General features: G+C 50.5%; 1 protein-coding gene across 1 annotated transcript; it reads left to right on the top strand.

Moving 5' to 3' along the window:
• The first annotated feature begins 508 nt into the window (after positions 1 to 508).
• Positions 509 to 26707, top strand: LOC144113798 (uncharacterized). The gene is made up of 8 exons (XM_077647133.1): positions 509 to 638; positions 1989 to 2300; positions 2354 to 2587; positions 7451 to 7520; positions 8200 to 8267; positions 8378 to 8472; positions 8956 to 9155; positions 21293 to 26707. The coding sequence occupies exons 1-7, from the start codon at positions 612 to 614 to the stop codon at positions 9137 to 9139; spliced, it is 990 nt and encodes a 329-aa protein (XP_077503259.1). The 5' UTR covers positions 509 to 611; the 3' UTR covers positions 9140 to 9155; positions 21293 to 26707.
• The last annotated feature ends 904 nt before the right edge of the window (positions 26708 to 27611 follow it).

Raw genomic sequence — 27611 nt, 5'->3', positions numbered from 1 at the left:
GTGCTGTCATTCGTCATTTGGTCGCTGTCGGCAGCCAGAAGGCCGTCCTTTTCGTTAGGCAGTTTGGCGTGGCTACCGGGGGATGCGGTTGGCGGGTGACAGGTGCTCTGCATATTCATTCGTAATATTCGCGGACCCCGAAATATTAGGCGTGCCCCGGCAACTACGTAAGACACGCGTCTAAATGCGCGTCCGTGTCACGGCTCCGAGGCAACAGGTGTCCGACATTTCACTTCCTCGTCGACAGCCTTGAAGCAGGGTGTCCGCCTCGTGTACGGCACCGCCTACCGTCTCTTCTAATGAGTGCAGACGGCCAAGTTCCCTGCTTCCCCCGTGGTGAGACAGCCTCGTGTTCTATGTTTCGCGCTGCGGGACGAGCACTACCTGTTGGCGTCCTCCGGCAGAGCGCGCTTTTGCAGCCGCCCGCCGATCGAAGCCCCCGAGCGCGCGCAGCGCCGTCGATTAATTGGGCCCTGGTCGCTATCGACCCGCGCGCCTCTCTCTGTTCAGCCAAGATGGCGGCCGGCAACCGTGGAGACGCGCTCGCACTTTGGGCCTGGCCGCACCTGCTGCAAGCCCGCGACACCGAGAGGACCTAGATGTGAAAATAAATGTATCGCAGCTACCTCTGCGTCGAGGTAAGTGAGCGCGCTCGACCCTGTCGTCCAGCGCCTCCGAGGAGGCCACTGGGACAGCGCTTGTTTACCAACAAAGTGTGCGCGTTATGGCAGCCCCGGGCGGCCCCCCCTCTCCGCGATGCCAGCGCCGGGCACCGCGAAGGGGCGACGTCTGGCTCCGGCTGCGCCCCGGCGGTCGCCTGCGAACTCCACGGGCCTTGACGTCACTGTGTCGTCGCTCTCTACCGTTACGACAGGGACATTCACACAGGGCTAGGGCTGGCGCGAGGTGCCTTGCTTAGTGTCTGTTTAAATTAAGTAAGTGTCATCCACGACCAACGACTAAGTGTGCTGGCACGATGTGCTTGCGCAACACTTTATTCTCGTCACGCGGCACCTGGCGTTACCCTCAGAAGCAAGAGACACGGTGACTGTGCCCGACCAATGACGCAGTGCTCTTTCGAAATATCGTGTCTAATCTTGGCGTTTGTACCAACTCCGGTATCGACCTGCCATGTGTCGTCGCGGGATGACCCTGTTTTGTTGGCTTTTCCGCATTTAAACTCGGTGTGCGGGGAAGGCACAGAATCAGGCCTATGAGCTGTTATAACGCCTTTTGTTGTCGCGAAGCGCATCAAATAATTACAATGGAATCCAAATTTCGCTGCGTAAATTGTCATGTTCTCGTTTTATGTGGCGAGGCAGTAAGGCGTTGTGTGCAGTAGATATGGGTTATAATGTTGCGTAATAATGTACGCAAGGTGTTATCTTGCATTTACGAGCGACAACAGAGATCAAATGGTCGTTTTAGTCAGCAAAGATCGTCTGCATTTTAAGTGGAAACCAACGGCTATCGCAGTCAGTGAGGTAAATTTTAATATGTAGTCTGGCTTACGTCAAACAACACTCGTAGGCATGCTCAATTTATCTTTGTTCGCGGCGCTCTTTAAGTGTGCACACTCTCTCCTTGTTGCGCACAGACCACTGCGCAAAAGGAAGCTAAAGCTTGTGGTCACTGAACACACAGACGTGAACCAAGGCAACGACCTCACACTTGTTTCACGACTGTGCTGTCCAACGGCTGGATGCTGAAAGTGATATTATTGACCTCATTATGTCACCCGCGATGATTTATGAAGCCGTTCTACGGAATGATTTTACGTCCTCCCAGAATAAAACCGCGTGGCTAGTTCTAATGGCATGTGCAAGCACATTCGCAGCGGAGCACGAAAAACGAAAGAAGAGAGTGCGGGATGTGAGAGCGGTTGTGCATTTGGTTCTCGCATAAGGATAGTGGCAGGAGCGCCACGAAAGCGCGGCATCCTGGCGTGAAACTGTTTCGTGGGTGGCACAGTCGGTGGCGTTCCGCAGGTGGTGATCCTGCTGCTGCTGTCGCACGTGGGCTGGAATGGGCCGTCGTCGCCGCGTGTGCAGCCCTGCTCGCGGGCGCAGTCGCACGTGGCACGCCAACTGGTTCGCCGCAAGGTGACTGCCGTGTTGCAACGATACCGGGTCTCGCTGGGGCCCGAGTGCCCGCTGCACCCGAGCCGCGACCTGTTCTGGTGGCCGCCCAACGAGTCAAAGCACAGCTGGAGCTGCCCCATGTGCGGCCGCTCCTTCTTCTGCCACGAGAAGCTCACCAGCCACTGGGACCAGGAGCACGCGCCCCAGATGCCCCCCAAGGTAGGCGGACGACGCTCTAGCCGGAACGCGGCACAGCCGGCCACGGTGCGCAGGCCGACCGGGGCGTGTGCCTGGCCGACTACTGCGACATCCTGCGCTGCGACGTGCTCGGCCCAAGGGTGGCGGCCGCCGAACGCGCCTCGGCCTCCGGGAGCTCGGCGGTCGTCGAGGCTCTGCCCGACAAGCCTAAGGCGGACGAGGGCCGCTGCGGCTCGCCGCCCGCCGCCGACCACCCGCGCTGCTCCTGCGACCAGAGGCACATGAGCGCCCTGCAGCAGAAGTGCCGGGTATGTCTTCGCCATTTCCGCATGGTCCCGGCGGCAAATCCTTTTGCATGATGATAACGACGATGGTGGTTTCAGTAGATTGTAATAGCGCAAGAGCACCCGATTTTTGATCAGCGTAAATAGATGCCTTGTATCAAGTTTCAGTCGCAGGCGTTGAGTGGAAAATAATTTAAAAATTATTTTTAATGTTGTTCGAGCAGCCGCTCGACAATCCCACCCGCGCTGCTCCTGCGACCAGAGGCACATGAGCGCCCTGCAGCAGAAGTGCCGGGTATGTCTTCGCCATTTCCGCATGGTCCCGGCGGCAAATCCTTTTGCATGATGATAACGACGATGGTGGTTTCAGTAGATTGTAATAGCGCAAGAGCACCTGATTTTTGATCAGCGTAAATAGATGCCTTGTATCAAGTTTCAGTCGCAGGCGTTAAGTGGAAAATAATTTAAAAATTATTTTTAATGTTGTTCGAGCAGCCGCTCGACAATCCCACCCGCATCGAATGACGGTCAACGTGCACTCGGCCAATTACTTTGACATCACCAAACCCAAATCCAGCGGTTGTTCACAGGAACAACCAGTGCTTGAACCAAGGAAAAGGAGCAGTGCAGAAGCATGCAGCCACGCAAGAAGAAAGGAGTAGGCACAAGCGCTGCGCTAGCTTCCTGGGAGCGAGCCATACGGGGTGGTCAGCATAGCAAAGCAAACGAAGCCAGTCTTGAAAACGGTGGACTTGCCGCCACAGTTCTGAACGCATTAATCTGCGTAGTCTAAAGATTAATCTGCATTAATCTGCGTTTTACATGTCTCCACGACGGTTTAACTGTGCCGAAGAGAGCACTTACTTCCTGCAGGACCAGGCCTTTGCGAATACAGAAGCAATGTCGCCTTGCTCTACAGGTAGAGTCCACGATGTGGGTGAGCAAAAGGTCAATGCTGCTTGAAGAGGGACGAACACAAAAGGAAGGGCCCACTGAACAAGAAAGATACTTCAGTAAAACTGCTTTTTGGGCTAGTTGGTACATTTTTAACCAAGGAAAAGGAGCAGCGCAAAAGCATGCAACCACACAAGATGCAGCGCTTGTGTCTTGTCCTTTCTTCTTGTGTGGTTGCATGCTTTTGCGCTGCTCCTTTTCCTTGGTTAAAAATGCACCAACTAGCCCAAAGAGAAGTTTTACTGAACTAGTGTTTGCTGACAGCATTCGGAATGTGGTATTTCAGGTTGGCAGGTCGACCGTGACGTCAATGTGCACTTCAGCGCTGACGCCGACAGAAACTGCCGGTAGAAAATCAATTGGAATTATTTATTAACGCTGCGCACTGGTGCTTTGAGCTCATTTTCATGATTACTATAGGCCCGTAGGCCTCTTTCAATGCAAAAAAGGACGCCTAAAAACTTTTTGTCTGTACCCCTTAACACTTCAAACTTCACTGTTCTCGGGGAATATTTATAACCATTTGCATACTGCACGGCTTTGCATAAACTTTCGTATCGCATGCTTTCAACAGTCGGAACGCATCATCCTGTTATAAGCGCGTGCGGAAGGCTTTCACTGTCATTGGGCTCATGCTAGGCGGGCGGGGAGGGGGGGGGGGGCACACAGCACTTCAGAGTTAAATCTGTTGGTACACGTGAATGAATGGCCACTATTGTGCACTGTCTCTTGCACGTATTTGTCTTTCGCCATTACTACGTGCGGGTGTGGCGTAACCGCACCAAATGTTTCGCTGGCTGGTTTATGGCATTAGAGTGAAGGGTAACGCACTGTCACCATTGTTGTAGAGCGTCTACCTTGATTCACGTACTTTTGACGCCATTACGTTGACCACCGAACAACAAGCAACAGTCTTAGAAGCACAGAGGCAATCCAGACATCCTCGTTCTTAACGTTCTCAGTCTACCTGCAGCTTCCGTTTCATATAGCATTAGTAGTTGTTCCAAATTATTCAAATAAATAATTTCATTTCTCCTCGCCTTCTACACTTCGCCCCACCGAAGGCATTCAGATCCGCGCCGACCGTTCATGCAAGGTGTGATTGCAACGCCAGTCCATAACCGCACTCGCGACCCAACGCATCAACCTGCAGTGAAATAAAGAGAAGGAAAATGAAGCCCACGGCGAGCAATAAAAAAGCGAGACAGACCTTAAAAATATATGCGTGGGCAGTGCTGGCGCAAATATTAATCCGCAATGTTTGTTTGCCTCGACAGACAGCCGGCGGGAGAAGTGAGGTGGCAGTTCAGTATTGTTTAGCTTTAATCCTGAATATCATATTACAATGCATAAAATGTCAATTTTTGCAAAAAAAAAGGGGGGGGGGGAATAAAAATCGTGCATTGTAGGGTTTAACGTCATGGAGCGTCTCAGGCTATGAGGAACGCCGTAGTGGAGGGCTCCGGATTAATTTCACCCACCGGTGGTTCTTTATGCGTGCGCTGACATCGCGCAGAACATGGGCGCCTTTTGTCTTTAGCTCTCAGAACAGGTGGTCCCCAGAGATCAACCTAGGAGGCAGGTGGGCCACCTAAGTCACGTGACCTTGCGGCGTCATCACAACCTGCCCGCCGGATAGTGAGCAACTGCCCACCGTGGCAGGTGGCAGTTAAATTTAATGATTGGTCGCTCGGGAAGAGAAGCCTTGGTCGCACAAGGCCCACCGGTGGCAACACCTGTCATCCCAGGGCAGTGGCACATCGCTTAACCGCTGCACCACTGCGTCAGGGGTGGTATGAGTACTCCTAGGGATCTATGAATGTAAAGTAGAGAATGACCTTCTGCATATATGAGAATTAACCCATTGCGCTACCGCGTCATACCTTTAAGGCAGAGCTTGTGTGTCTCCTCCAATTTTTTTTTCTTTACTGATGAGTCACCGCTGTGGACATAAGGCAGCCTATCATTGAGCATTTAATAATTAACTGTTCACTGATGAGTTGCCGCAGCTGAGGGGCTGGCTGTACCATCTTACACACATCTTAAGCACTTCAGGCTATTCTTTATTCTTTAATCATTGAATAAAGAATGAAGAATAACCTGAAGTGCGGCAAAGAAGGAAGAACAGTCATACCCCTTCTCCCCCCCCTCCGAAACACACACACACATGCACACACACACACACTTCTTCCCAATTCTGACTTTTTATAGGCACACGCTTTGTGAATTAATTAGTTGACTCCGTATACAAGCACGTTCGTGCTCTGTCACTGATAACCAAATTACAAAAGGGAGGTGGTCAGGTAAGCTTTGACCACTCCTAACGCGTTACGGCTATATATGGCACGTGCTTCTCTTCTTCTCTACACATCACATTTTCGCCAAGCCAGCGGGCCGTTCTGATGCCGTTGACTCACAAGTGCTGCCAACATTAATCTCACCTGAAAACAAACACGTTTCTGTTTACTTATCTACTGCGATCATGCTGACCATCGCAACAGAAAAGTCAACAGATGTATTATTGTTTTCAGAGCTAAACAAGTTCATTACAGATACCAAAGCACTTATTCCATTTTGTCAAACAATGTATTCAAGCCTTCCTTTTCTAAAATTCATTCATTCATTCATTCATTCATTCATCTGCCGCGAAGCATATTTTGCGCTTGGCACTTCATTATATCTCTGAATAGAGGGTTCAGCGGGCGAGGATGGCAGTTATGAAGGGAAAGTGTGGTGGAAGCTGTGTTTTACAGTAGGCGGTTATGGGCGCGAGGTCCATCACCGGGGCAAGCGCCTCTGGCGTCGATCTTGCGCCGCAAGGGCGATCACGTGACTCCTCTTGCTGCGGAAGGCAAGGGTGCTGGATATAATTTCTGCATTTTAAAAGGCACAGGTTGCGTTATACTGTTTATTTTTGGTGTTAGCGAGTTCCTGCTTTGCACATTATGAACATGTATCATCGTGGTAACAGCGGCGCGTTCTTAATGCTTCTATCTCGGTGGTACAATGCCACACGTACGCGACCGAGCTAACTGCAAGCTTCGATTTTGGTTCGAACGATAGCAAATGCGAGAATCGTGGCTATTTACGCTGAGAATGGGCAAAAATCCGAGTTCACATTGTCGTCTGTGCAGAAAGCATTTCAAAGAGCAAGACTATGTTGGTGGAGTAGCCGCCAGACTGCTTTGTAAGGCACAGCCGATGCCGAAGGAGCTGGCTGAAACGCACCTCCAAAGATTGCTCTGTGTCCTTCAAGACCTGGCATAGTCCCCGCTGCTCTGCTTGTCTACTCTAAAATAGCTCAAGGAAGCAGTCGAACGGCGCCTCATCGGTGGGTACAAACCGAAACCGACTGGCCCGCTTTTGATTTGTACTGCATCGGTAGGACTTGGTGCTCTGCACAACTCCGCACGTTCGCACCCTGAACGTATAAATTCTCTATCCAGCTGGATTTCGTGACGCGGTGACCGCCCACCTCTGAATATTGTATTAGCCGCCACTTCAGTGTTGTCCATAACGGCGGTAACACATGCGCTGAATGCCGCCTGCGGAATGTTGGTCGCTGCACCGCTTTAGCGGCGGTTAGAACTCACGTTGTTATTCTGCAACAGCTCATTAACTCGGTGAAGTGCATCGTTGCCGTAAAAACCAAATAACGACTCATGTGGACTGTAAACAGGACCACGAAGCCATAAACGCGAAACTAAACGGCCTGGGGCACATCGCAAAGTAGGAGAGCGGCACTCGTGATCCCCCTCCCATCGTCACGCGGTCGTTGCCGAGAGATGGCGCCACGGTATGTCCGTGCTCCCATAGGCAGAAGAAGGTGCTCGGTGTCCGTTACATTCGTTCTTCGCAGACTTTCTGATGTAACCCTTTAAGTCTTCATGTTGCGTTGTTGTTGTTAAGCTAAGATTTCACCCCTGTTTTCAGATTGTCGTACAGCAGTGCGTCATTGGACTTCTGTCCGTTCTCTCTGTCAAGGATTTTCAAGACATTGAAGGCAAGTTTTAAAAACAATTGAAGGCCGATTACACAGCCTGTAAGCGGAAAATATGCGCTAGCTGACATGAAACGATGCTCACGCAAAGTAAAATGCAGCCCGTGCGGGGTTCCTGCCCACCTCTCCCTTCCCGCCGTCCTGCCTCCCTCCCCTTGGTCATGCTCGGCTGCACGGACGCGAAAAGTCTACTAACGTCGACGTGCCTATTCCGGGAGCCCTCGCTCTGTTTTTTTTTGGGCAAAGATAGGCGCACGGTGTGGTTACGCGATGCTGCCCTCGTAATGTGGCACCCCAGAAGGTTGCCCCCCCCCCCCCCCCCCTCCTAGAGGTAACACCCGGCCGCATGGACGCTTTTCGACGACGACGACAAGTAGCCTTTGCCCGGGAACCTTGGCGTTAACTAGCGCTGTAAAGAAAAAAACATTCATCGCTTACGTTTAGCGCGCTGCAAGCGGTTGTGATGTTCACTGACAATATGTGCCTGCAATACACAATGCTCGAAAAAGCATGATCGTTACTGCTGGGTAACGCCCTTGTTGACGACACTATAGTCATGCCCCGCTGCAGAGAGAGCGCGCACCTCCTTCGGCTTTACCCTCGTGTTCTCGTGCACGCACACATGCGTAGAGGCCGATATTACGCTCAGGCCACAAAGCTATGTTTGTCATGTTTCTTACAGACGAGCTCAACAATGGGATCTGCTCTTACCTCACCTGCAATAAGTACTGGGATGACTCCCTGAATGAGGTCAGTGATTTTCAGTTGGTGGACAGACTTGAAGGTTGTTGGTTTTCGTGTGGCGTCGGACAGAATTTTTTTCCAAGATGAAATGGGGACTTTTCACTATCTCTTTTCAGGAACGGCGTGTTCCAATGCTATTCAGTATGATAATAGGAATAATACTCGTCGGTGGGTTCTGCCTTTGCTATTACATCGTTTGGATCCTCTTCGAGTGAGTATGAAAAGTGAAAAAGCTTGGGCACAGTGCTTGACCGGTTTTCGACTACTGCGAGACTATGTATTCTCACCGACTCTTAAAATGCTGCTGAAAAAGGCCGTGTGCTACGAAAGCGCGGGCGCGCTAGATTGAAGCCTTAGTGGCAGGCATCGGAAAAAACACACCATGCTTGCTAGAAAGGAAAAAAAAGGATCTTAACTCTTTATTTTGGTGCTTTCTAAAAATGCAACGAAAAACTTGGAGATGGCTGAGGCTGCGGGCGAATACGGGACCAGAATGCTGGAAACAAAGCTCTCCCGGTGCTCTGCTTCGATCGAAGAACGGGGAACATATCGAATGTGATCTCAAGAAGACGGGCGTGTTTTCGCGGAAAGTCACGTGTAATAGCCTCAGGAAGGAACAAGCTCAGCACAACGCTTCTTTTCATTTCGGCCACGCTCCCGGTGTGAAATATGTGCGACTGGCTTCACTGTGCAGGGCGATCCCATTGCCCAGCCTGGGCAGCCCATGCGGCGGCGCTGCCTACGACGACGTGTACTGCAGCAACAGCCAGGTGCGCTACTCGAGCTTCGGCCGCGACGGACCGGCCCGCCAGTGCCACTGCCGTGTACTGGGCCGCCACGCGTACCAGAAGCATAACACGGCCGCCAACGTGCGGTGACGCCGGTAGCGGCCAGGTACGTCCGCCGCCTGGGGCTGCCCGCGCCTCGCTCCGGCCGAGCAGGCAGCGTCCCCACCCGCCGATGTGCATCGCCGAGGCGCGGGGAGTTAACAGCTCCGCCTCGACGACGTAGCGCAGTGCTGTCTTAGAATGTGAAGGTGGCTAAGTGTTACGAGTAATGATGTGGGCCGCAGCTGTCCATACACGGCTTCTCTCCACGGGTGTCAGCCGGTGCGGACGGGCATTACAGCACGCTTTCTGCTTGCGCCTGCTTAGCATGCGTCCATGCGTTTGGACGACCGGATCCCCCGTACCGGCTTGTCGGCGTGACTGCCATTTCATGCTTCCGCTATTGCTCGATACCCCCTGCTTGGTGCTACGCGTCTCTGAAGAAGGGACTCGCTTTTTCTCGCCGCCAGCTCGAGAAATACGCGCCGGCTGGCGCAGCACACACCGTAAAAACAGGTTAGCTGCTTGCAAGGAGGACTCCTGACCCGCGATAGCTGACAGGATGCTTCGAAAAGGCATGCATTAAACCCGTCCCTGCTGCACAAAGTGCATGAAGACGCACAGCGTAGGAATCAAACGCCACACATCGCCGTGCATTTAAGCACACAGTTCACTCTATACACTCATGCTTTGTGATCGCAGCTGTAATGGACGGGGCCACGCTCGACGTTCCAGGAGCGCTCCCGACAGCGTAGCGGACGCACTTTTTGCGCGGCTAGCGTGCTCGTATGTAAAGCAAAGTCAACCTATTTTTATATGCAAAAGGAATTTTTACTTGCCTTCGTGGCTGTCAGCCGATCTACGAACCCAAAATTTGCTCACACGGACAAACTACGCAAGCAAAGCGGGAAATGTCGATCAAAAAGAGAACAAAATGGCAGCCGCAACACGGCTCGACTTTAACTTCTTCCCATAGAAGGACCGCGCGTCAATGTTATTCCCCAGCTTGCAATGAGATAGCAATAGGACCAACATAAAACGCAATACTTTCCGCACGTTCTTGGGCCCTGCCGCTTGCAAATATGCGGGTGAGAGGGTTCCGACCGTGAGACACGCAGCGACGCGGTGGTAAGTGCTCTGGCAACCTGTGCTGCAACAGCTTTCTGGACGCCAGCGGCACAGAACGCTTTGATCGCGTTTCATTTTTGCCGTACTTCATTCATTGCAACACATGATGGTTGCATGATCCACAACCAACAACACGTGATGCGATCCTGTCGCTCACAGAGTGGCAACCTTCGCACTCAGGCGGAAAATAACAGTGCCTGGTGTGCATGAGCGAGATGATACGACTTTGTCTGAACTGTCAGCTGAATAAACTGAACGAGAACAGTCCTCGTGCGCTTCCCTCTAATCCGTTTCGTTCATTCAGCTGAGAGCAGACAGCAGCTTCTCTAACCTTGGACAATTAGTGGACCATTATGTGCCAGCATTAAAGCTAACATAATTCGAGCTGTAAGAAGGAAATATTTCACTGCGGTGATAATTTGCGAAGTACCTCTATTTTGTTACACGCATCCAGTCTGTTGTTGAAGGCCCGTCGCCGAATCGTGGCAGCAGATCAATTAGTCGTGAAGCTGCGGACACACGATATAACATACTGGACAGATGCTGCCTTATCCCTTTAGCTGATATATAGACAACTGATCAGCTGACGGGGGTGTGGTCAGTACACAATACATCTTTCGCTTAATGCATGTGGTCCCGCGCGACACCTTGTATACAAACGAGAGCGGGACACTTGGCTGTGCGCTTACTAACGCCCAGAAAGCAATAACCGTGGCAAAGCCCCCGCTGTCCTGCAGCCGGGCCCCCAGAGATAAGCCCTGATCGCGATCGCACCGGCTGCCACGAGGCCACTTCCAGAAAGTACATTCCCTGCGCCTGTCTTTTCCCCGCTGCGGCGCGTACGGCGAGAGTAGCTTCAAAGATGTTGTTGTTGTTGTTGACCTCACACAATGACACACTTCAGCTCCTCGGTCCTCCTGCGACGTTCTCCTCTTCGTCGCCCAGAACATAAACCAACGGTTAAGGCGGCAGCGAGACGATCACGATCCGATCTTACGTGCAGGAACGTTTGCAGAAGACACACAGTTGGCATTCATCTGCACGTTACTGCTCAGGTTAACACACTGAAACTACTAATTATTCTGTGTGCAAACGTTGTCAGCCTCACACGGCTCACTTTTCTTCAAGAAGTGTAGCAGAAATGGGAAGGTTATTCTTCCGGGCTACTACTGTCTAGGCGTTCATCGCAAGCATTCTCATCCCAGTTCGAACATCTTTGTCAGTCTGGCCCCAGAGCAGCAACATCGTTCATTCTGTGCAAAGCCGATGCATGTGAGGTGCTTGCTCTTCTTCTTCTTCTTCTTCTTCTTCTTCTTCTTCTTCTTCTTCTTCTTCTTCTTCTTCTTCTTCTTCTTCTTCTTCTTCTTCTTCTTCTTCTTGTTCTTCTTCTTCTTCTTCTTCTTCGTGCTTCGTCTCTGACTCCTTTGTCAAACGAGCCCACAATCATCCACCCAACAACAAGTTCATGGGCGGCGTCCTCTGCGTCCACTTCTATGTCGCAGTTTTTGCTCCCTTTAACTGTCCTCGAAAGCGCTGGAAGCGAGAAATGATCTTTGAAGGGTTCACTCTTCAGGTGTTTGCTCTTCGTTTAAATTGGCTCCGCCATTAATGCCTCGATCACGCATAAATATGGTTGGGAAATATACATCGACCATTTTTATAACCTCACAACGGGGAAGAAAAATATTAGCCGGTAGCCTCCACTCCAAACAAGAAAAAAATATGTCTGTCGATTTGGGTAATTGGGCAAAATGCGGATATGCAAGCTAGCATCATGTGTTTCGGTGCTGCGCTGCTCTGCTAGGTTCACGTGGTTGCCGGGTGGTCCACTGAGTTCAGTAACACAGCGAGTTGAGCGAGTTGGTACATACTTGAATAAAAACAGCGCAGGAACAAGGACAAGAAAGAATACGGGACAGCGCTTGTCCCGTCTTCTTCTTTCTTGTCCCTGTTCCTGCGCTGTTTCTGTTCAAGTCCACTGAGTTGCTTACTTGCCAGGGTGCAGCCGCTGGTAACCAGGCGAGAACCTGAAGCGCTGCGTCACTGCTCCCCTGCCCGCCGGGTGGCTAACTTTCCGAAGTGTTGCCGGTGAGCAGGCGAGCAGTGGCGCAGTGGCACAAGGCAGGTGCTATGGCAGGTGTTGCCATCGGTGGGGCTTGGGTTGCTTGGGTTGGGTTGCGACCCAGGTTGCTCACAATTAAGTGGTCTGCCGCCTCACACGGTGGGCAGGTCGCCCACCACAAAACCGGCTTCAGACAGGCAGCCGCACAAACAGACAAACACACAGCGGCCAAATGCGGAGAATGGCCACTATAAGTGCTAGCTCACTAAAACAACAGGAACCGTTGCTCCGATCAGGTGACACGAGTCCAAAGTCCAGATGCTACAGATGTTGTAAGGCTCTTTATGCTATACTGGTTACATTATTTTTTTTCGCTCTAAACACGGCGTGAAATTCGAAGGCTGTTCCAGCGATCGTGTTCCACAAAACAAGAATGCAGGCCGAAATTTAAGGGAATATCAGGATGCACTAAACAATCGCGGCATGTACAAGCAGTAGCCCCTTGGGCCCCGCGCTAAGCTACACAACCCGGCTCTCGGTTACCTCCCCCCCCCCCCCTCCCAAGATGGTTGCCAGGCACGGAGCAAACAGCGTGCGGCTCTTCGCTCCGACTGTTGTTGCAGGCCAGAAAATAAGAAATTGCGTTCGTCTCTCTCCCTGTCCATCGTGTTCTCAGCGACACCGCCAATTTCAATGCCAAAATATAACAGTCGGCCACAGTCTCCTTGAGCGTACGACATGCCATTGTGTGCAATTGTAGAGAATTCGGGAAGGAAAGGAAACGGCTTAAAGTATAGTCATGCCCTGGGTACAATTCGTGTTCTATCTGCGGCAGGCGCCACCGCCGCCGACGCGTATTTTGAGGTCTTGCTTTGGACCTGGGGAGCCCCCCCCCCCCCCCCCCCCTTGTCCCTTTAGTGCGGTAACATCTTCAGCTCGCACTGTCAAAGGAAAAGAAAATAAGTTACTGGCATATAAAATTTCCCCATTTTTCTTGTGCCATTGTTGCTGAGCATTGCTCGCTTCTTTTGTTTCGCATGCCGCACACTCCCGTAGGATGTTTCCACCGCCTGACGTCCCTCTCAGCGTCCCCACCCAGCCGAGCTCTCAGCAAGTGCCGCCGCACAGACTGAGAGGTGCTGATGAAACACTGCAGCTCATGTCTCTTCAGTCTTGCATCGCGACTTGAAGCTTGCGCTAAGAAGCAGGGCCCGTTTCCTTCTGCGTTGGAAATCGTGGAGTGACCCTACGCCCCCCTTAGCTGTCGTCGCCAGCGCGCGGCGGCCCGGTTCGGTCGCTTCCTCCCACGGAAGCAGCGGCGGGCGCGAGAGGGCGCCGTCGGCAGCCTCCTCGTAGTGCTCCTATATATGGCACAGGATGTATGATACACGAACACTACCTCCTCCTAGTGTTCCTACTTCCTCGCTCATCTCCCAAGCGGAAAAAGACTGCGGCCGGCCACTGTGCGTCGTCAGTTCCTTGGCACGGCCACTTTGGCTTCTCGGCTTTACTGCAGAGCTTCAGAACAGAGCTACTAGCGATGAAATCTAAGGTTCGACGAAATCTCGTCTGGTCGGGTGAATACATTGGCGAAAATAATGAAGCGCCGACCAAAAGGTGTTGTCAAGATGGAAGGACGTTTCGACTTCCACACGGAAGTCTTGTTCACTGATGGAAAAATTTCGCACACAAAGCTTAAGTACGTTGTGCTAATCGTCGCAGGCATCTAGCGTACGAGGGCGGCAGATTGCCGATGTTACGGTTGAGCGTCTGATCTGTTGTCTGGATAAACAGAGACTCCAGATATTGGCGTGACATCCAGTTTTTCTCACGGCCGATAATTGCCGCTTCTTCCCAAGCGATATCATGCTTCGTGTTTTCAACGCGTTCAGCCAGTGCGTTGGAACAAGCCTTCTTTTTCTTGACATCATTCTTGTGCTCATTCAGCCGTCTTTCAAAGTTTCCGCTTTCACCTATGTAGGAGTGATCGCAGTCTGAGCAGGGGATTTTATAAATTACTCCGGGAAACTTTTCCTTTTTTAGCTTGTCCTTTACGGACACCAACTCGTGACGAAGCTTGCACGCAGGCACGTGAGCTATATGCACATCGTAGGTGCGAAAAATGCGGGCCAATGACTCGCTCACGCCCTGGCACATAGGGTATTGCAGCTCGGGCACGGCAAGGTATGCGAACGGGCTGAGCTGGTCTCGTTGTCTGCTGTATTACAGCGTTCACGAAGTGCTGTGGGTAGCCACAATTGTTGAGCTCGCGTCGCACTTGGCGTATGTCAGAGGCTTTTTCATCGGGTTTCGAGCATATTCTTTCCGCACGACGGACGAGGGCAGAAACGACGGAGCGCTTATGGCACGTAGGATGGACTGAATTAAAGTGAAGGTATTGGCCTGTGTGCGTGTCATTTCTGTACACCTTGAATGATAGGCGGTCATCACGTCGCTCCACCATGACGTCCAGAAAATGAAGACGGCCAGAAATCTCCTCGACGGTAAACTGGATGGAATCTTCCATGCTGTTCAAATGGTTCGTGAAAGCTGCCAAGGCATTCTTTTTGATTATGCAAAAGCAGTCATCAATGTACCGCAGGAAGACCTTCGGGCGCGGCTCGAACGAAGCCAAAGCGCGGCTTTCCAGTGCTTCCATTGTGAGGTTTGCGGTTGTGACCGAGATAGATGCCCCCGTGGCAGTGCCATGAACCTGCTTGTAGACAGTGCCCCGAAAGATGAAGTACGTGTTCTTCAAGCAAAACTGCAGAAGCTTCAACAGGTCCGATGGATCGATGGGTGTCCTAGCACTCAGTCCGTCGTCGTCTCGAAGCGCTGAACGGCATACCTCCACCGCCAGATCCACGGGGACGCTGGTAAACAGTGATCTGACGTCAAATGACACGATTATCTCGTCGCTGTCAATCGTGATTTCGCGTATTTTTTCAGTAAAATCAAAGGAGTTCCGTACGAAAGTCGGTCTCTTGCAACGAGTGGCGAAAAACTTTGTGCAAGTAGCCTGAAAGCCGGTACAAAGGGAGAGCGGGTAAAATCCACTATTGGTCGCATTGGAACGCCTGGCTTGTGGATCTTCGGGAGGCCATATAAAGCAGGGGCAGATCCATTGTGGCAGAGGAGCGTGAAGTATAACGACCTGTGCTGTGGTGGAGCAAACTGGAAGACGTCTGTCAAAAGCCTTTGCAACTCTCGCTCTACCTTGAGTGTAGGGTCCCGCTTGAGTCGCATGTACGTGCCATCATCCTCCAGAAGCTTCGTCATTTTCTCAACGTAGTCGCTGTGGTTTAGGATGACGGTGGCGTTGCCCTTGTCAGCAGGTAGGATTACGATATCCGTATTGCTCCGCAGGCTCCTGACTGCATCACGCTCCTGAGCAAGGAGTGGGGTGGGGTGCCGATGTGGCAGCTTGGCGAGTATGCTGATCGCACGGGTACGAGCTTCTCGAGATTCCATCCAGTTTACCGTCGAGGAGGAGATTTCTGGCCGTCTTCCTTTTCTGGACGTCATGGTGGAGCGACGTGATGACCGCCTATCATTCAAGGTGTACAGAAAGGACACGCACACAGGCCAATACCTTCACTTTAATTCAGTCCATCCTACGTGCCATAAGCGCTCCGTCGTTTCTACCCTCGTCCGTCGTGCGGAAAGAATATGCTCGAAACCCGAAGAAAAAGCCTCTGACATACGCCAAGTGCGACGCGAGCTCAACAATTGTGGCTACCCACAGCACTTCGTGAACGCTGTAATACAGCAGACAACGAGACCAGCTCAGCCCTTTCGCCTACCTTGCCGTGCCCGAGCTGCAATACCCTATGTGCCAGGCGTGAGCGAGTCATTGGCCCGCATTTTTCGCACCTACGATGTGCATATAGCTCACGTGCCTGCGTGCAAGCTTCGTCACGAGTTGGTGTTCGTAAAGGACAAGCTAAAAAAGGAAAAGTTTCCCGGAGTAATTTATAAAATCCCCTGCTCAGACTGCGATCACTCCTACATAGGTGAAAGCGGAAACTTTGAAAGACTGCTGAATGAGCACAAGAATGATGTCAAGAAAAAGAAGGCTTGTTCCAACGCACTGGCTGAACACGTTGAAAACACGAAGCATGATATCGCTTGGGAAGAAGCGGCAATTATCGGCCGTGAGAAAAACTGGATGTCACGCCAATATCTGGAGTCTCTGTTTATCCAGACAACAGATCAGACGCTCAACCGTAACATCGGCAATCTACCGCCCTCGTACGCTAGATGCCTGCGACGATTAGCACAACGTACTTAATCTTTGTGTGCGAAAATTTTTCCATCAGTGAACAAGACTTCCGTGTGGAAGTCGAAACGTCCTTCCATCTTGACAACACCTTTTGGTCGGCGCTTCATTATTTTCGCCAGAGCTACTAGCGAACGTCTTGATCGCGAAGGAGGAGCAAGAGACCCAATGAGTGGCGCCCACGAGCCTGACTATCCAGGGCGGGCGCTGCACACCCGTTGTGGGGCTCGGGCGTGCTTGGCACGAAGCCTCGAGCGGCTCGGAGCACGTTGCATGCCAGAGGCACCCGATGGCCGAGGTCACGACCGGCTTGCGCAGTCTAGCGCGATTTGAAGGTTATCATGTTCGTTCTGGCTGAAACTGACCAAGAAATTTTTCCTGGCGTGACGGTCACTTTGCAACATTACGGTGCATGATAGAGGTATCCTTAGGTTAGATAAACTCATGTCATTGTAGTTTTCTTGAGAAAATGAACTGTGGTAGACCAGTTTAATTCGATGAGGTTAAGCCTGAAGTGACCTCCAAATCGCTTTAGACTACCCCTTGCCACCGGGTGCCGCCAAAGTGCCTCTTGTGTCCCGCCTTGCGATGGGGAGTGCCCACCAGGAAGCACGTGCATGCAGCGGAAAGCATACTGACAGCGGCTGACGTTGCTACTTTAAAACCTACTGCACGGCAAATGAGAATGTGCACGAGTGCTATTATTCACACTAGGCCTTTTGTTCGCTTGTTTCGGTGAGATAAGACTTGACCGCAATAAGCTATCTGAGGGCCCCTGGCAATGGCTCTTTTGCGTAAGCGTGGTTCGTAACTGACCGGCGCTTCTTTTGTTGGATGTCATGGTCGGGCTAAAATGCCGTTGGCTATGGCAGATGGCAAGACACGCGGCTTTCCTTCGTAAGAATTATTTCGGAAGCACCTGTCATGGGTACAGCGAATAATAAGCACCCAACAGTTGGAGCATGCAATGGTGAGCACGTATGCTTGGCTTGCACGCACCTCGGAACAGCTGCTCGCTTGGCATATTTGCAACAAGTGCAGCGAAGCTGCCTTTCTTGTAAGTGTCCTAAATACTTACTCTTCATTTTTGAATCAGCAGCGCCGGACACAAGCATGCAGCCAGTTTTGCTCACCTTGCCCGTGCATGTTACATTGTGAGCAAAAAAAAATAAATCTGTGGCTACAGGCGCCGGGTTCACAAAACTGTTCTTGATTGACCGGCATCGTGCGCTGGTCATTCTCGGGAGTCGCGGCGATAGCCATGGCTCTGGCAGCTCGAAAGCCAATCATCTGTGGGAGTTCCCTCACCTAAGTGCGTTTTTTGAACATCCGGCGCCCTTCTCACGGGGTGTCACGACTCTCCTCGAAATGTTACCATTGCTGGTGACCTGGCTTACGTAGAGAGAAAAATAACGTCCTTTAGATTAATGTACTTCGGTTATGAGATGTAAATGCGTACCCCTCTTGAAGGATCGACGTAAGCGTTTCTGTCTCAGTTGTGTTTTGTTGGGAAACAGGGTCTGGAAACAAGGCATCTTTACTTTGTGCTGTCGATTGCAGGTTCCCAGCTGTCATTCTAAAGTGAAAATTATAACTCGGTTTTTCGTACGCCAGTGATCGATTTGCCCCTGGAGTGGTCAGCCTCCAGACTTGAAGCGTATTGAAGAGTTTTGTAATAGTGGGTCTCTCTCGGTTATGAGGACAGGGGAATAATAACAGGGCGCTATATGGTGTTTTCCCAGCGCAAGAAGACGCGGACGAAGAAACACGGACAAAGACAAACAGGCGCTGAACCAACGCTGCTGCAATCTAAAAGAACCAGATAATCATCTACATATCTGAAAACTGTTAGAACACATGATTGCTCAAGGTTGTCTCTCAACGCTCGGTCACGCATGGCAAGTTAAAGGCCGCTGAGCACAGGAGCAATGCAAGACCCTATAAAAATGCCGTTCTTCTGAACAAAACGTTAACTATTCCACTTAGCGATCGTAGACCTCCGGTAGACTGAGAGCAACTCCAAAAAGCTTTCAACAGAGATTCCACACTCGTTTTGAAAGACTACTGCTCCGTGGTAATTAATTGCGTCGCGTACGCATCTCATGTGGCAGTCCTGAGGAATTGAATAAAATAAATTTTTAACGTCAATAGAGAACCCTTGAAAAGCCTTGCTATGATTGTCCCTCAGAAAACCCACAACTTCTTCTGCATTTTTTACTCGTAAAGGATCATTAGTGGGGATCAAGTTGAGCTTCTCTTGTAAGAATAATGCAACGTCTTTTTGCCAGGTCTTTTTCTCGGAAACTAAAACGCCCAGAGGTTACCCTACTTTGTGCGTTTTTACTGTGAAGAACATTTCTACACACGAATTCTTATTATTTTCTATTTCTCGAGAGAGCCTCACTAGATTTCATTGCTGACATAACCTTTTTTTCTGTGTTTTTTTATCTTGGCTTCACAGGAATCAGGGCATTTCTTAAAAACAGACTGGACAGCTTCATCAGCCTTAGCCATATGGACGCTTTTCGGTAGGATCACAAACCCTCCTTCTTTATCGGCGACAAGCAAAGGCAATTTGTTCTCTTTGAGATACGAAATGGTTTTTTTAACGGAAACATCTTCCCTTCAGCCCTGTTCCCAGCAGCGTTCCGCTTCCCCCTGGGGGGCCAGCCTGGACACTTGCCTGACCATGGTCAACAGATCGGGTGCAGACCTCCAAGGCTCCACAGCGAACTTAGGTCCATGGCTAAGGAAGAGGGCGAGCAGAAATCTCGTCCACGTCATTGGAGGCGCCAAAGATGTCCCTGAGGATATCCATCGATTCCTTACCCATGGGCCTAAGTTCGTTGTGGAGTCTAGGAGGTCTGCACACGGTCTGCTGACCATGGTCAGGCAAGTGTCCAGGCTGGCCCCCCAGGGTGAAGCGGAACGCTGCTGGGCGGATAGTGTGCACATAGTAATGCGAAACAGGGCTGAAGGGAAGAGGTTTTCGTTCAAAAAAATACCATTTCGTATCTCAAAGAGAACAAATTGCCTTTGCTTATCGCCGATAAAGGAGGGTTTGTGATCCTACCGAAAAGCGTCCATGTTGCTAAGGCTGATGAAGCTGCCAGGTCTGTTTTTAAGAAATGCCATGATTCCTCTGTAGCCAAGATAAAAAACACAGCAAAAAGGCTATGCCAGCAATTAATTCTAGTGAGGCTGTCTCGAGCAATAGAAAATATTAAGAATTCGTGTCTAGAAACGTTCTTCACAGTAAAAACGCACGAAGTAGGGTAACCTCTGCGCGTTTTAGTTTCCGAGAAAAAGACCTGGCAAAAAGACCTGGCAAAAAGACGTTGCATTATTCTTACAAGAGAAGCTCAACTTGATCCCCACTAATGATACTTTACGAGTAAAAAATGCAGAAGTTGTAGGTTCTCTGAGAGACAATCATAGCAAGGCTTTTCAAGGGTTCTCCATTGGCGTTAAAGATTTATTTTATTCAATTCCTGAGGACAGCCACATGAGATGCGTACGCGACGCTTTTGATTACCACAGACCAGTAGTCTTTCAAAACGAGTGTGGAATCTCTGTTGAAAGCTTTTTGGAGTTGCTCTCAGTCTACCTGAGGTCTGCGATCGCTGAGTGGAATGGTTCGCGTTTTGTTCAGAAGAACGGCATTTTTATAGGGTCTTGCATTGCTCCTGTGCTCAGCGGCCTTTAACTTGCCATGCGTGACCGAGCGTTGAGAGACAACCTTGAGCAATCATGTGTTCTAACAGTTTTCAGATATGTAGATTATTATCTGGTTCTTTTAGATTGCAGCAGCGTTGGTTCAGCGCCTGTTTGTCTTTGTCCGTGTTTCTTCGTCTGCGTCTTCTTGCGCTGGTAAAACACCATGGAAAACCAACTAGCCCGTCAGTTGACGCTGTTGAAGGGCGCTATAGTAGGATACAACTTTAAAAAAAAACAGCAGTTGTTAACACTGGTTCACGGTCCGCGGCATACTCTATTACTCCGCTAGCGGGTCACAAAAGTAAACGAAATAAGCTTTTTAGTCTCTGACTTTATTAAACAAGCCAGGTATCAAAATTATAGAGCTTTTAACTTTTTTCTCGTGATTAGCTTCTTGTTTAGGTGGCAAGAGAAGTTTTAACAACGGACTACTTTTTTTTTGTCGTGGAGCAATTCTGTGCGGCTGTCCTGAATGTGGGCGGAGCTTCACTGCAGACCTAAGTTGTACCCGACTATAGTGGGCATGCGCAGAACAATAACGCCCGTCGGGTTATTGTCCTGCGCATGCGCATTCGCGCCCCACTATTCCCCTATCCCTCTAACCGACAGGTTTCCCCTGTTTTAAAACCCCCTAATGACCAGTGTACAGCGAAGTGGGACCACAGCCTGCCAGAGCTACCGCCCTCAGTCTCAAATCAAGGAGGCCGCTAACGAAGAATTTTTTCGCGCTCAGATAGCGCGCGACGCGTGCAAAGCAGTCTGTTGTTTGCAACCATACTCTAGGTCACTTTTTGCTTTCTTTTTGTTTAGCGATGACCGTGTCGAAATTATTTCAGTTCTATAAGCCCGAGAGAAACAGAGTATGTAGCCCCGGGGCACACCGGGATAGCGTGGTGTCCGGACAGGCCGAGTTCACACCGCGGTGCAGTCCGCGCGTGCCTCCTGTGCTGGGCGCATGTGTGACGGCTCCGCTCTGCTTGCCCCCCCCCCCCCCCCCCTGTCCCCGTCCCGTGCACAGCAATCTGCGCTGCTCACCCCTGGTAGAATCGCTTGGGGTCAGGAGAAGCCGCCGGAACTGGCCGCGCGACATCCGCGGATTGTTTCCGCGTTGGGAGCGTGGAGACAGACAGGTGCCGGAGGCCCGAGGCTGTCCTCCGCTGAGGCTTGCCGGATCCTCGCACCCTTTGGTTTGTGATACACGTGTGGCTCTGTTGGACAAGTTGGCGCATGCATCTGCATGCGGAGTCTGCTCACGCGTGTCGTCATTGTATACTGCACACTGTGTTCACCCTTACCGCGGTGCAATAACCGTGTCGATGCGTAATTCAACAAGTGGTGGCTTCGGAGCTCGACAAGAGAGTGCCCGCCCCTAGTCCCGGCGGCTGCTGCCGCGCCGCGTACCGTGCGCGCTGCTAGAGCCAACCTAACCACGACCGTACTATAACCAGGTGCTTTTTTTGAGAGACATCTCCAGCGCACTCTGTTAGGAGAGCACTGCTGTCACTCTGCGGACTCTCCATGCCCGCTTTAGTGCACACCTGAGAGCGCAGACACGGACGAAAAGAGTAGAGACAACACGGAGCGCGACTTGTGTCTGTTTCTTTGTTGACACTTTCTCTGGACTTCGTGACGTCATCCACTGAAATGCCGACACGTCTGGCCGCCCTGAGAAGCGCGCTCTTTGTACGTCTGATCATATCTCCTTTGATCACTCCCATCACATTCTTTTCCTTATGCCGTGTTATAGCAGCGCTCGTTGAAAAAACTACAACGAAGCCACACCCGTGACACTGGGCAGTGACATTGGGCTAATTAACATTCTGCGTGGATGCCTCCCCTCGGGGGAGCAGTCCTCACTCCTCGGTGAGAGCCAGTTCACACAGAACTTTAGGCGGGCTAGTTGCTTCACGGTTTAGAAGATGGTAAACCCCACTGTCAAGATAAAAAATGAGGCGGAAAAAACCACGACAAAAGAGAGGGGATTAGCGGTTGTCCCTTGCCATTTTTGCACCTCGGTGTTTGTATTGCAAGTGCCCTTTTTTACCAGTTAACATGCGTCTACTCGTTGAAACTGACGGCCATGAAATGGTGTAGGATTTATCCTTAGCACACAGCACGAAGTGCGATGAGTGGAATGATAAAAAACTGCACAGAGCTCTTTCATGTACCTCATGAATCAAGACATAAGGACTAAAACACTCGCCACAAATAAAAAACGGCAATTTCACGGCAGAAATTAAAAACATGCACGCTGTTACCCATGAAATTAAACAAACATCCACATGGTCCATATCATGACAGTAAAACCTTATAGACAGTTGAGAACTCTGTCACAATTTTCATTCCATGCAATGAAAGTTGCACTCAAGTAAAATAGGAGCAATCCATGTAAACCTTCAGTAGTCACACCACCTGCATTCTTAAATGCTACTCAGACGAAGCTAACAATGCACTATCCCATGCAACTGATTGAGACGACTGTCTTACGGCAACGAGAAGTACAAATTTTAAATATACTGGAAAATATCTATAATGGCTGCACAGCTACCATAGTCCTCCATAAAGTCAGCAATAAAATTCTAATAAGAAAGGACGTTAGGCAGGAAGGCACGATCTCGCCAATGCTACTCACCGCCTGTTTACAAGGGGTATTCAGAGGCTTGACTTATGGACAGTTGGGAATAAGAGTTAATGGGGAATACCTTAGTAATCTGCGATTCGCTGATGAATTCGTTGAGGAATGAAAAGCAAAGCATGATCAATGACTTAGACAGACAGAGCAGAACGGTGGGTCTCAAAATTAATATGCAGGAAACCAAAGTAATGTTCAACAGTCTCGGAAGGGAACAGCATTTCATAATTACCAGCAAGATGCTGGAAGTTGTAAGGGAATACGTCTACTTAGAGCAAGTAGTGACCGCAGATCCGGGTCAAGAGAGTGAAATAACTAGAAGAATAAGAATGAAGTGGAGCACATATGGCAGGTTCTCTCAGATCATGAAATAACAGCTGTATCTTAGCGGTACTCACCTATGGGGCTGAAACGTGGAGGCTAACAAAAAGGGTTCAACTTAAACTTAGGACAATACCGCGGGCTATGGAAAGGAAAATGATAGGTGTAACGTTAAGAGACAGCAAGAGGGCAGAGTGACATCCTATAGCCGAAATCAAGAACAAATGGGCCTGGGAAGGGCATCTAATGTGAAGGCAAGATAAGCGATGGTCCTTAAGGGTAACAGATTGGATTCCAAGAGAAGGCAAGCGTAGCAGGAGGCGGCATAGAGCTAGGTGGGTGGATGAGATTACGAAGTTTAGAGGGATAAGTGGCCAAAGCTGACACAGAACCGGGTGAATTGTAGAGATATGGGGGAGGTCTTTGCTGTGCAGAGGGCATAGTCAGGCTGTTGATGATAATAATCATCAAGCTCAAGTACCTCTATAATATTTCCTACAAGTTTACAAAACTTTTGAGAATTTGTCCCCAGAAATGAGTCATCAGTGTTTAAAAGACTGTTTCCCTTGCAGGAAAAGCACGAGTGATCTCTGCCACGTGCCATTCTGTGAATCTATTATCCTCAGACGGCAATCCCCTTCGTGGGCTTTCCAGCTGAACATAATTTCTAGGAAACATATTTTACTATTATCCGTGCTTTATGCTAGTTGGTTGAGGTTTGACTTGACACATTTTCTTTTACTTTTGGATTTAAATTTTTACGTGCGGGAAACGGATGAAATAGCGTTGAAGGCTTCGTTGTTGTTGTTTTTTTTTTCAAAATATTACCGTTCAGGACCGTAAACCCACCTTCTTTGTCGGCAAGGAGAAGTGGCAGACTGTGTATTCACAAATTCAAAGCCTCCTGACCGACCAGCACGCCACAAAAGTGGTAGTAACTCTGCACATGCACAACTCATCGCAAGTTGCAAAAATGTCAGAGTCGTGCTGTCTGCCACGGATGAATTCTGGGCAAGCTTCGCGAAATAAAAACGTTTTTCGTTAAGCCCAGCAGACTTGCGTAGCAAAACATCGGTTCCCTTTTGTAGCATGCGTGTTAGCGATAGCGCATGATATTCGTCTATCGTGCGAGAACAAACATTCCGGTCAAGCTGGTCGGTGCCTGAATGAAAGGCTACGCGCGCACACGCAAAATGTGAATGCTTACCGCGATGGATCTGCCCTTTGCCACAAGTACCACCGCGTTCTAATTTTCTCAATCTGCACGGTTTGAGCAGGACTTTAGGAACAAGACGAGAGGGAAATCATCGAAGCAGATATTATCCGGAATGCAGGCTTACCCACTGTTGCTGTATAGCTTCCCTACTTCTATCCTGTAAAGAAAGCATGTTTCTTTGGGCGGCCATAGCACGTGGGAGTGTCAAATGACGTCATGAAGCCCAAAGTTCCCGTGGAATGCGCCTCAGTGTCAACAAAATACAGTTTGAAGTCGCTATCCGTGGTGTCTACACTTATGGTCCCTGTCTGTCCGCGCTTTGACGCGCACTAAATGCTACAGCAGTCATCCCAGCAGTGGCACAGACCATAAAAAGGGCTGTCATCGTTCCGCTTCTGCAGGAAGGCTTCGCTGTGCTCCGTAGAGTGTGCACTCGTGCAACACTGTGAAAGGGTGCACACAGCGCACCTTCTGCGGTGCTTTGGCGGGGTCTTACCGAAGAGCGGGACCTGACAGCAGTGTATAGGGCTGAAAAAAAAACAAGAAGGCGGCAAGTGAGACGCACACAGTTACCTGCAGCCAGCAAGATTTAATGGCACTCCAAAAAACTGCATCGGCTAAGACGTCGCTGAACACGAACAGTTCCGCGAAAAGCTTTAGCCGTGGTGGCGCTCTCGCTGCTGTTCGGCGCCTGCGGTGTGTCCAGACGGCGAGCCACGGACTGGTCCACAGACCGGTCACGTGGGGTCGACCGCGCGTGGCCCGGCCTTGCCTGGCCGGCGACAGCATCCACATGACGAACCAAAAGAGCAGACCACAAGGCGGGCCACGCGATACACTCCCGACACCAAAGCTGCGACATTTGCTGGCAAATATTTTGTCACGAGAAATCTTTCTTGCGGCATCGGTAATAATCGTCCCGGCTGCTGTTCCACAACGTCGGGAACTGCTGTACTAAAGTTAAAAACTAAAACGTAGCGGCGTTCGACCACGTTGACATGTTTACAGTGGACACAAGACTACTTTCGCTGTGTCGCATCTCCATGGTGTCGCCTTGGCTACCTTCGCGCACAGAATTATACCAGCGGTGATTCGATTGTCGGAAAAGACAACTGTGGTGCAGTTGCCAGACTTGGAGTGTGCGAGTAGGCTAAAAATTCCGTGGTCCGCCACCACAAAAAAAAATCTCTTATTTCTCGCGCGATTCTGTCCGCGTACTATGCGCAGACCTCGTAGACCGGAAGCTAGACCCCACGTGACCGCTAGTCCGCGGGCCAAAACAGGTCCGTGGTCCGTCGTCTGCATACACCTGTGTTTTCCAAAAGCCGGCCGGAACCCGCTGCCTTCTTCGCACGCAAGGAATTCGATGAGGAATGACGAATGACAGTGACCCCTATAAAATGCAGTGCTTTAGGTTTAAACGACGGTCAAGAGTCTTTATTAGACCGACGGAGAGCGGCTGAAACACTACAACACTATCGCAGAATGTCAGGACGAGCGCGCCTGTGACGGGACCGAACTTCCGGTGTGGATGAGCTCCCTAAAACAGCTTTTCGCTCAAAAAGTGGAAGCCTTCAGGCATTTGCGTTGTCTTCTTCAGAAGCCGCTGATCTGCATGAACTAAGCGGAAGCAACGCGGCGCCGCGTTTTAGCCGATCAAATAGAGCGAGATGGCGGGTTATGTTTCACGATGCAATTCTGGGGCCTCCTGTCTCCTAAGGAAGCAAACGGTATGTGTGGGAAGGTGGGAGGTGGGCGGGGGGGGGGGGGGGGGGTGCACGTGCGACCTCCTTCTAGTTACAGTTTAGAACAATAATTCTCAAACTCGCCACCAAGCAACCTTTATAAACGGATACGAGCTCGGCCGGCAGCCTCCGAAGCATATACCTATACACCACCTAATAATTTTGTGGCGTGCAGTTCACTGATTGTGTATTGCGACAGTGTAAACGTTTATGACCTGTTTTTCATACGGAGAGTACATCTGCTGTGCTTCACGGTTGTGTGCGGAACTGAAAGTTGTGATTTCGTGTGTACATTTTGTTTTTTTTTTCGACCGAAAAAGAGGTAGTTGGTTTGACTCAGCCGGCTTTTGTAAAGGAAAACAATCATCAGCGTTTAATTCTAGTCTGTCTAGTGTTACTGAGATGCAAGCATGCAAATTTTTTGCGGGCTGTTGTTTGCCTCGTGTTAACTTTCAATTTGATCTACTTGATCTGTATTAGAAACGCCTCTCATACCGGCACTTAATTTTAAGCGTATCGCAAAAAAAAGAAAAAGGCTTTTTTTTTACGGTAGTGTCTTGACAACCTGCCTTGTCACTAGAGACGTTGAAGGGTCCCGGAGAAAAAGTACGACATACAACAGCGCTATAGGTATAGTTGTTAGCTTTGGCAAAAAGTGTTCATGCCGCCTCGTAGGAACACCTAAGACAAAAAAAATCGGAAAAGGCGATCGCCGATTTACCAACTAAGTGAGTAGGCACACCTAGAGGGAGGCAAGTTGACGCCACACGACTCCAAGGAGGGCTTCCAACCTAAACTTTCGCGCTAAGAAGGGGAGATTATTTTTTTATCTTGTTCGACGAAAGCTATGCCAAGTGCCGAAGCCGACAAAAATAAAGCAGAGAAAAAGAAAGTATGCATGTACATACATGTAGAACGTTGTCGCCTGTGTAGCGACCACGCAGCCTACAAGTGTAGCGGCTGCCGGCGCTGCTGGACACGCGGGAACCCCGAACTCGACGGCTTCGGGGAACGCGCTTGGTCCGCCCTACGCGGGCGAGCGACTCCATTCACGCACGTATGCCACAGCAGAACGCATCGATTATTTTTGTGACTATGTAGGGGCGGGAGCCGCAGGCGCCCACAGAACCAACGGAAGCGAATGAAAGACCAAAGTGCCTAGGCAGCGCCCTGTGCGATCGCTGTATTCTGTGGACAGGGCGCGGCGTTGGCGCTCGGGAGGGGTTCGACTCCTTAACGTAAGGGTTTAGCTGTTCTGGTCGTAAACAATGGGAACGCTGTAAGGAGCGGCAAAATTCGCTGCAGCGCTTTTGCCTCTCCATTCGTTCCGTTCAGCCTTGTTTGGTTCAGCTCATGCGTGTTCTTGTGCAGCCACTAGATTTGCGCGCGCATTGCGGCGCTCGGCTTCGTTCGGCTGTGTTCC

The sequence above is a fragment of the Amblyomma americanum genome, chromosome 1 (genome assembly GCF_052857255.1).
Source record: "Amblyomma americanum isolate KBUSLIRL-KWMA chromosome 1, ASM5285725v1, whole genome shotgun sequence".
NCBI lineage: Eukaryota > Metazoa > Arthropoda > Arachnida > Ixodida > Ixodidae > Amblyomma > Amblyomma americanum.
This window is presented reverse-complemented; position numbering and strand designations above follow the sequence as displayed.

Excerpts from the sequence above, each read along its gene's own strand:
- LOC144113798 (XM_077647133.1), top strand. The coding sequence starts at position 612 with ATGTATCGCAGCTACCTCTGCGTCGAG. Across the intron at positions 2,588-7,450 it reads CCCTGCAGCAGAAGTGCCGG|ATTGTCGTACAGCAGTGCGT; the intron begins GTATGTCTTCGC and ends CCCTGTTTTCAG. Across the intron at positions 8,473-8,955 it reads ATCGTTTGGATCCTCTTCGA|GGCGATCCCATTGCCCAGCC; the intron begins GTGAGTATGAAA and ends TTCACTGTGCAG.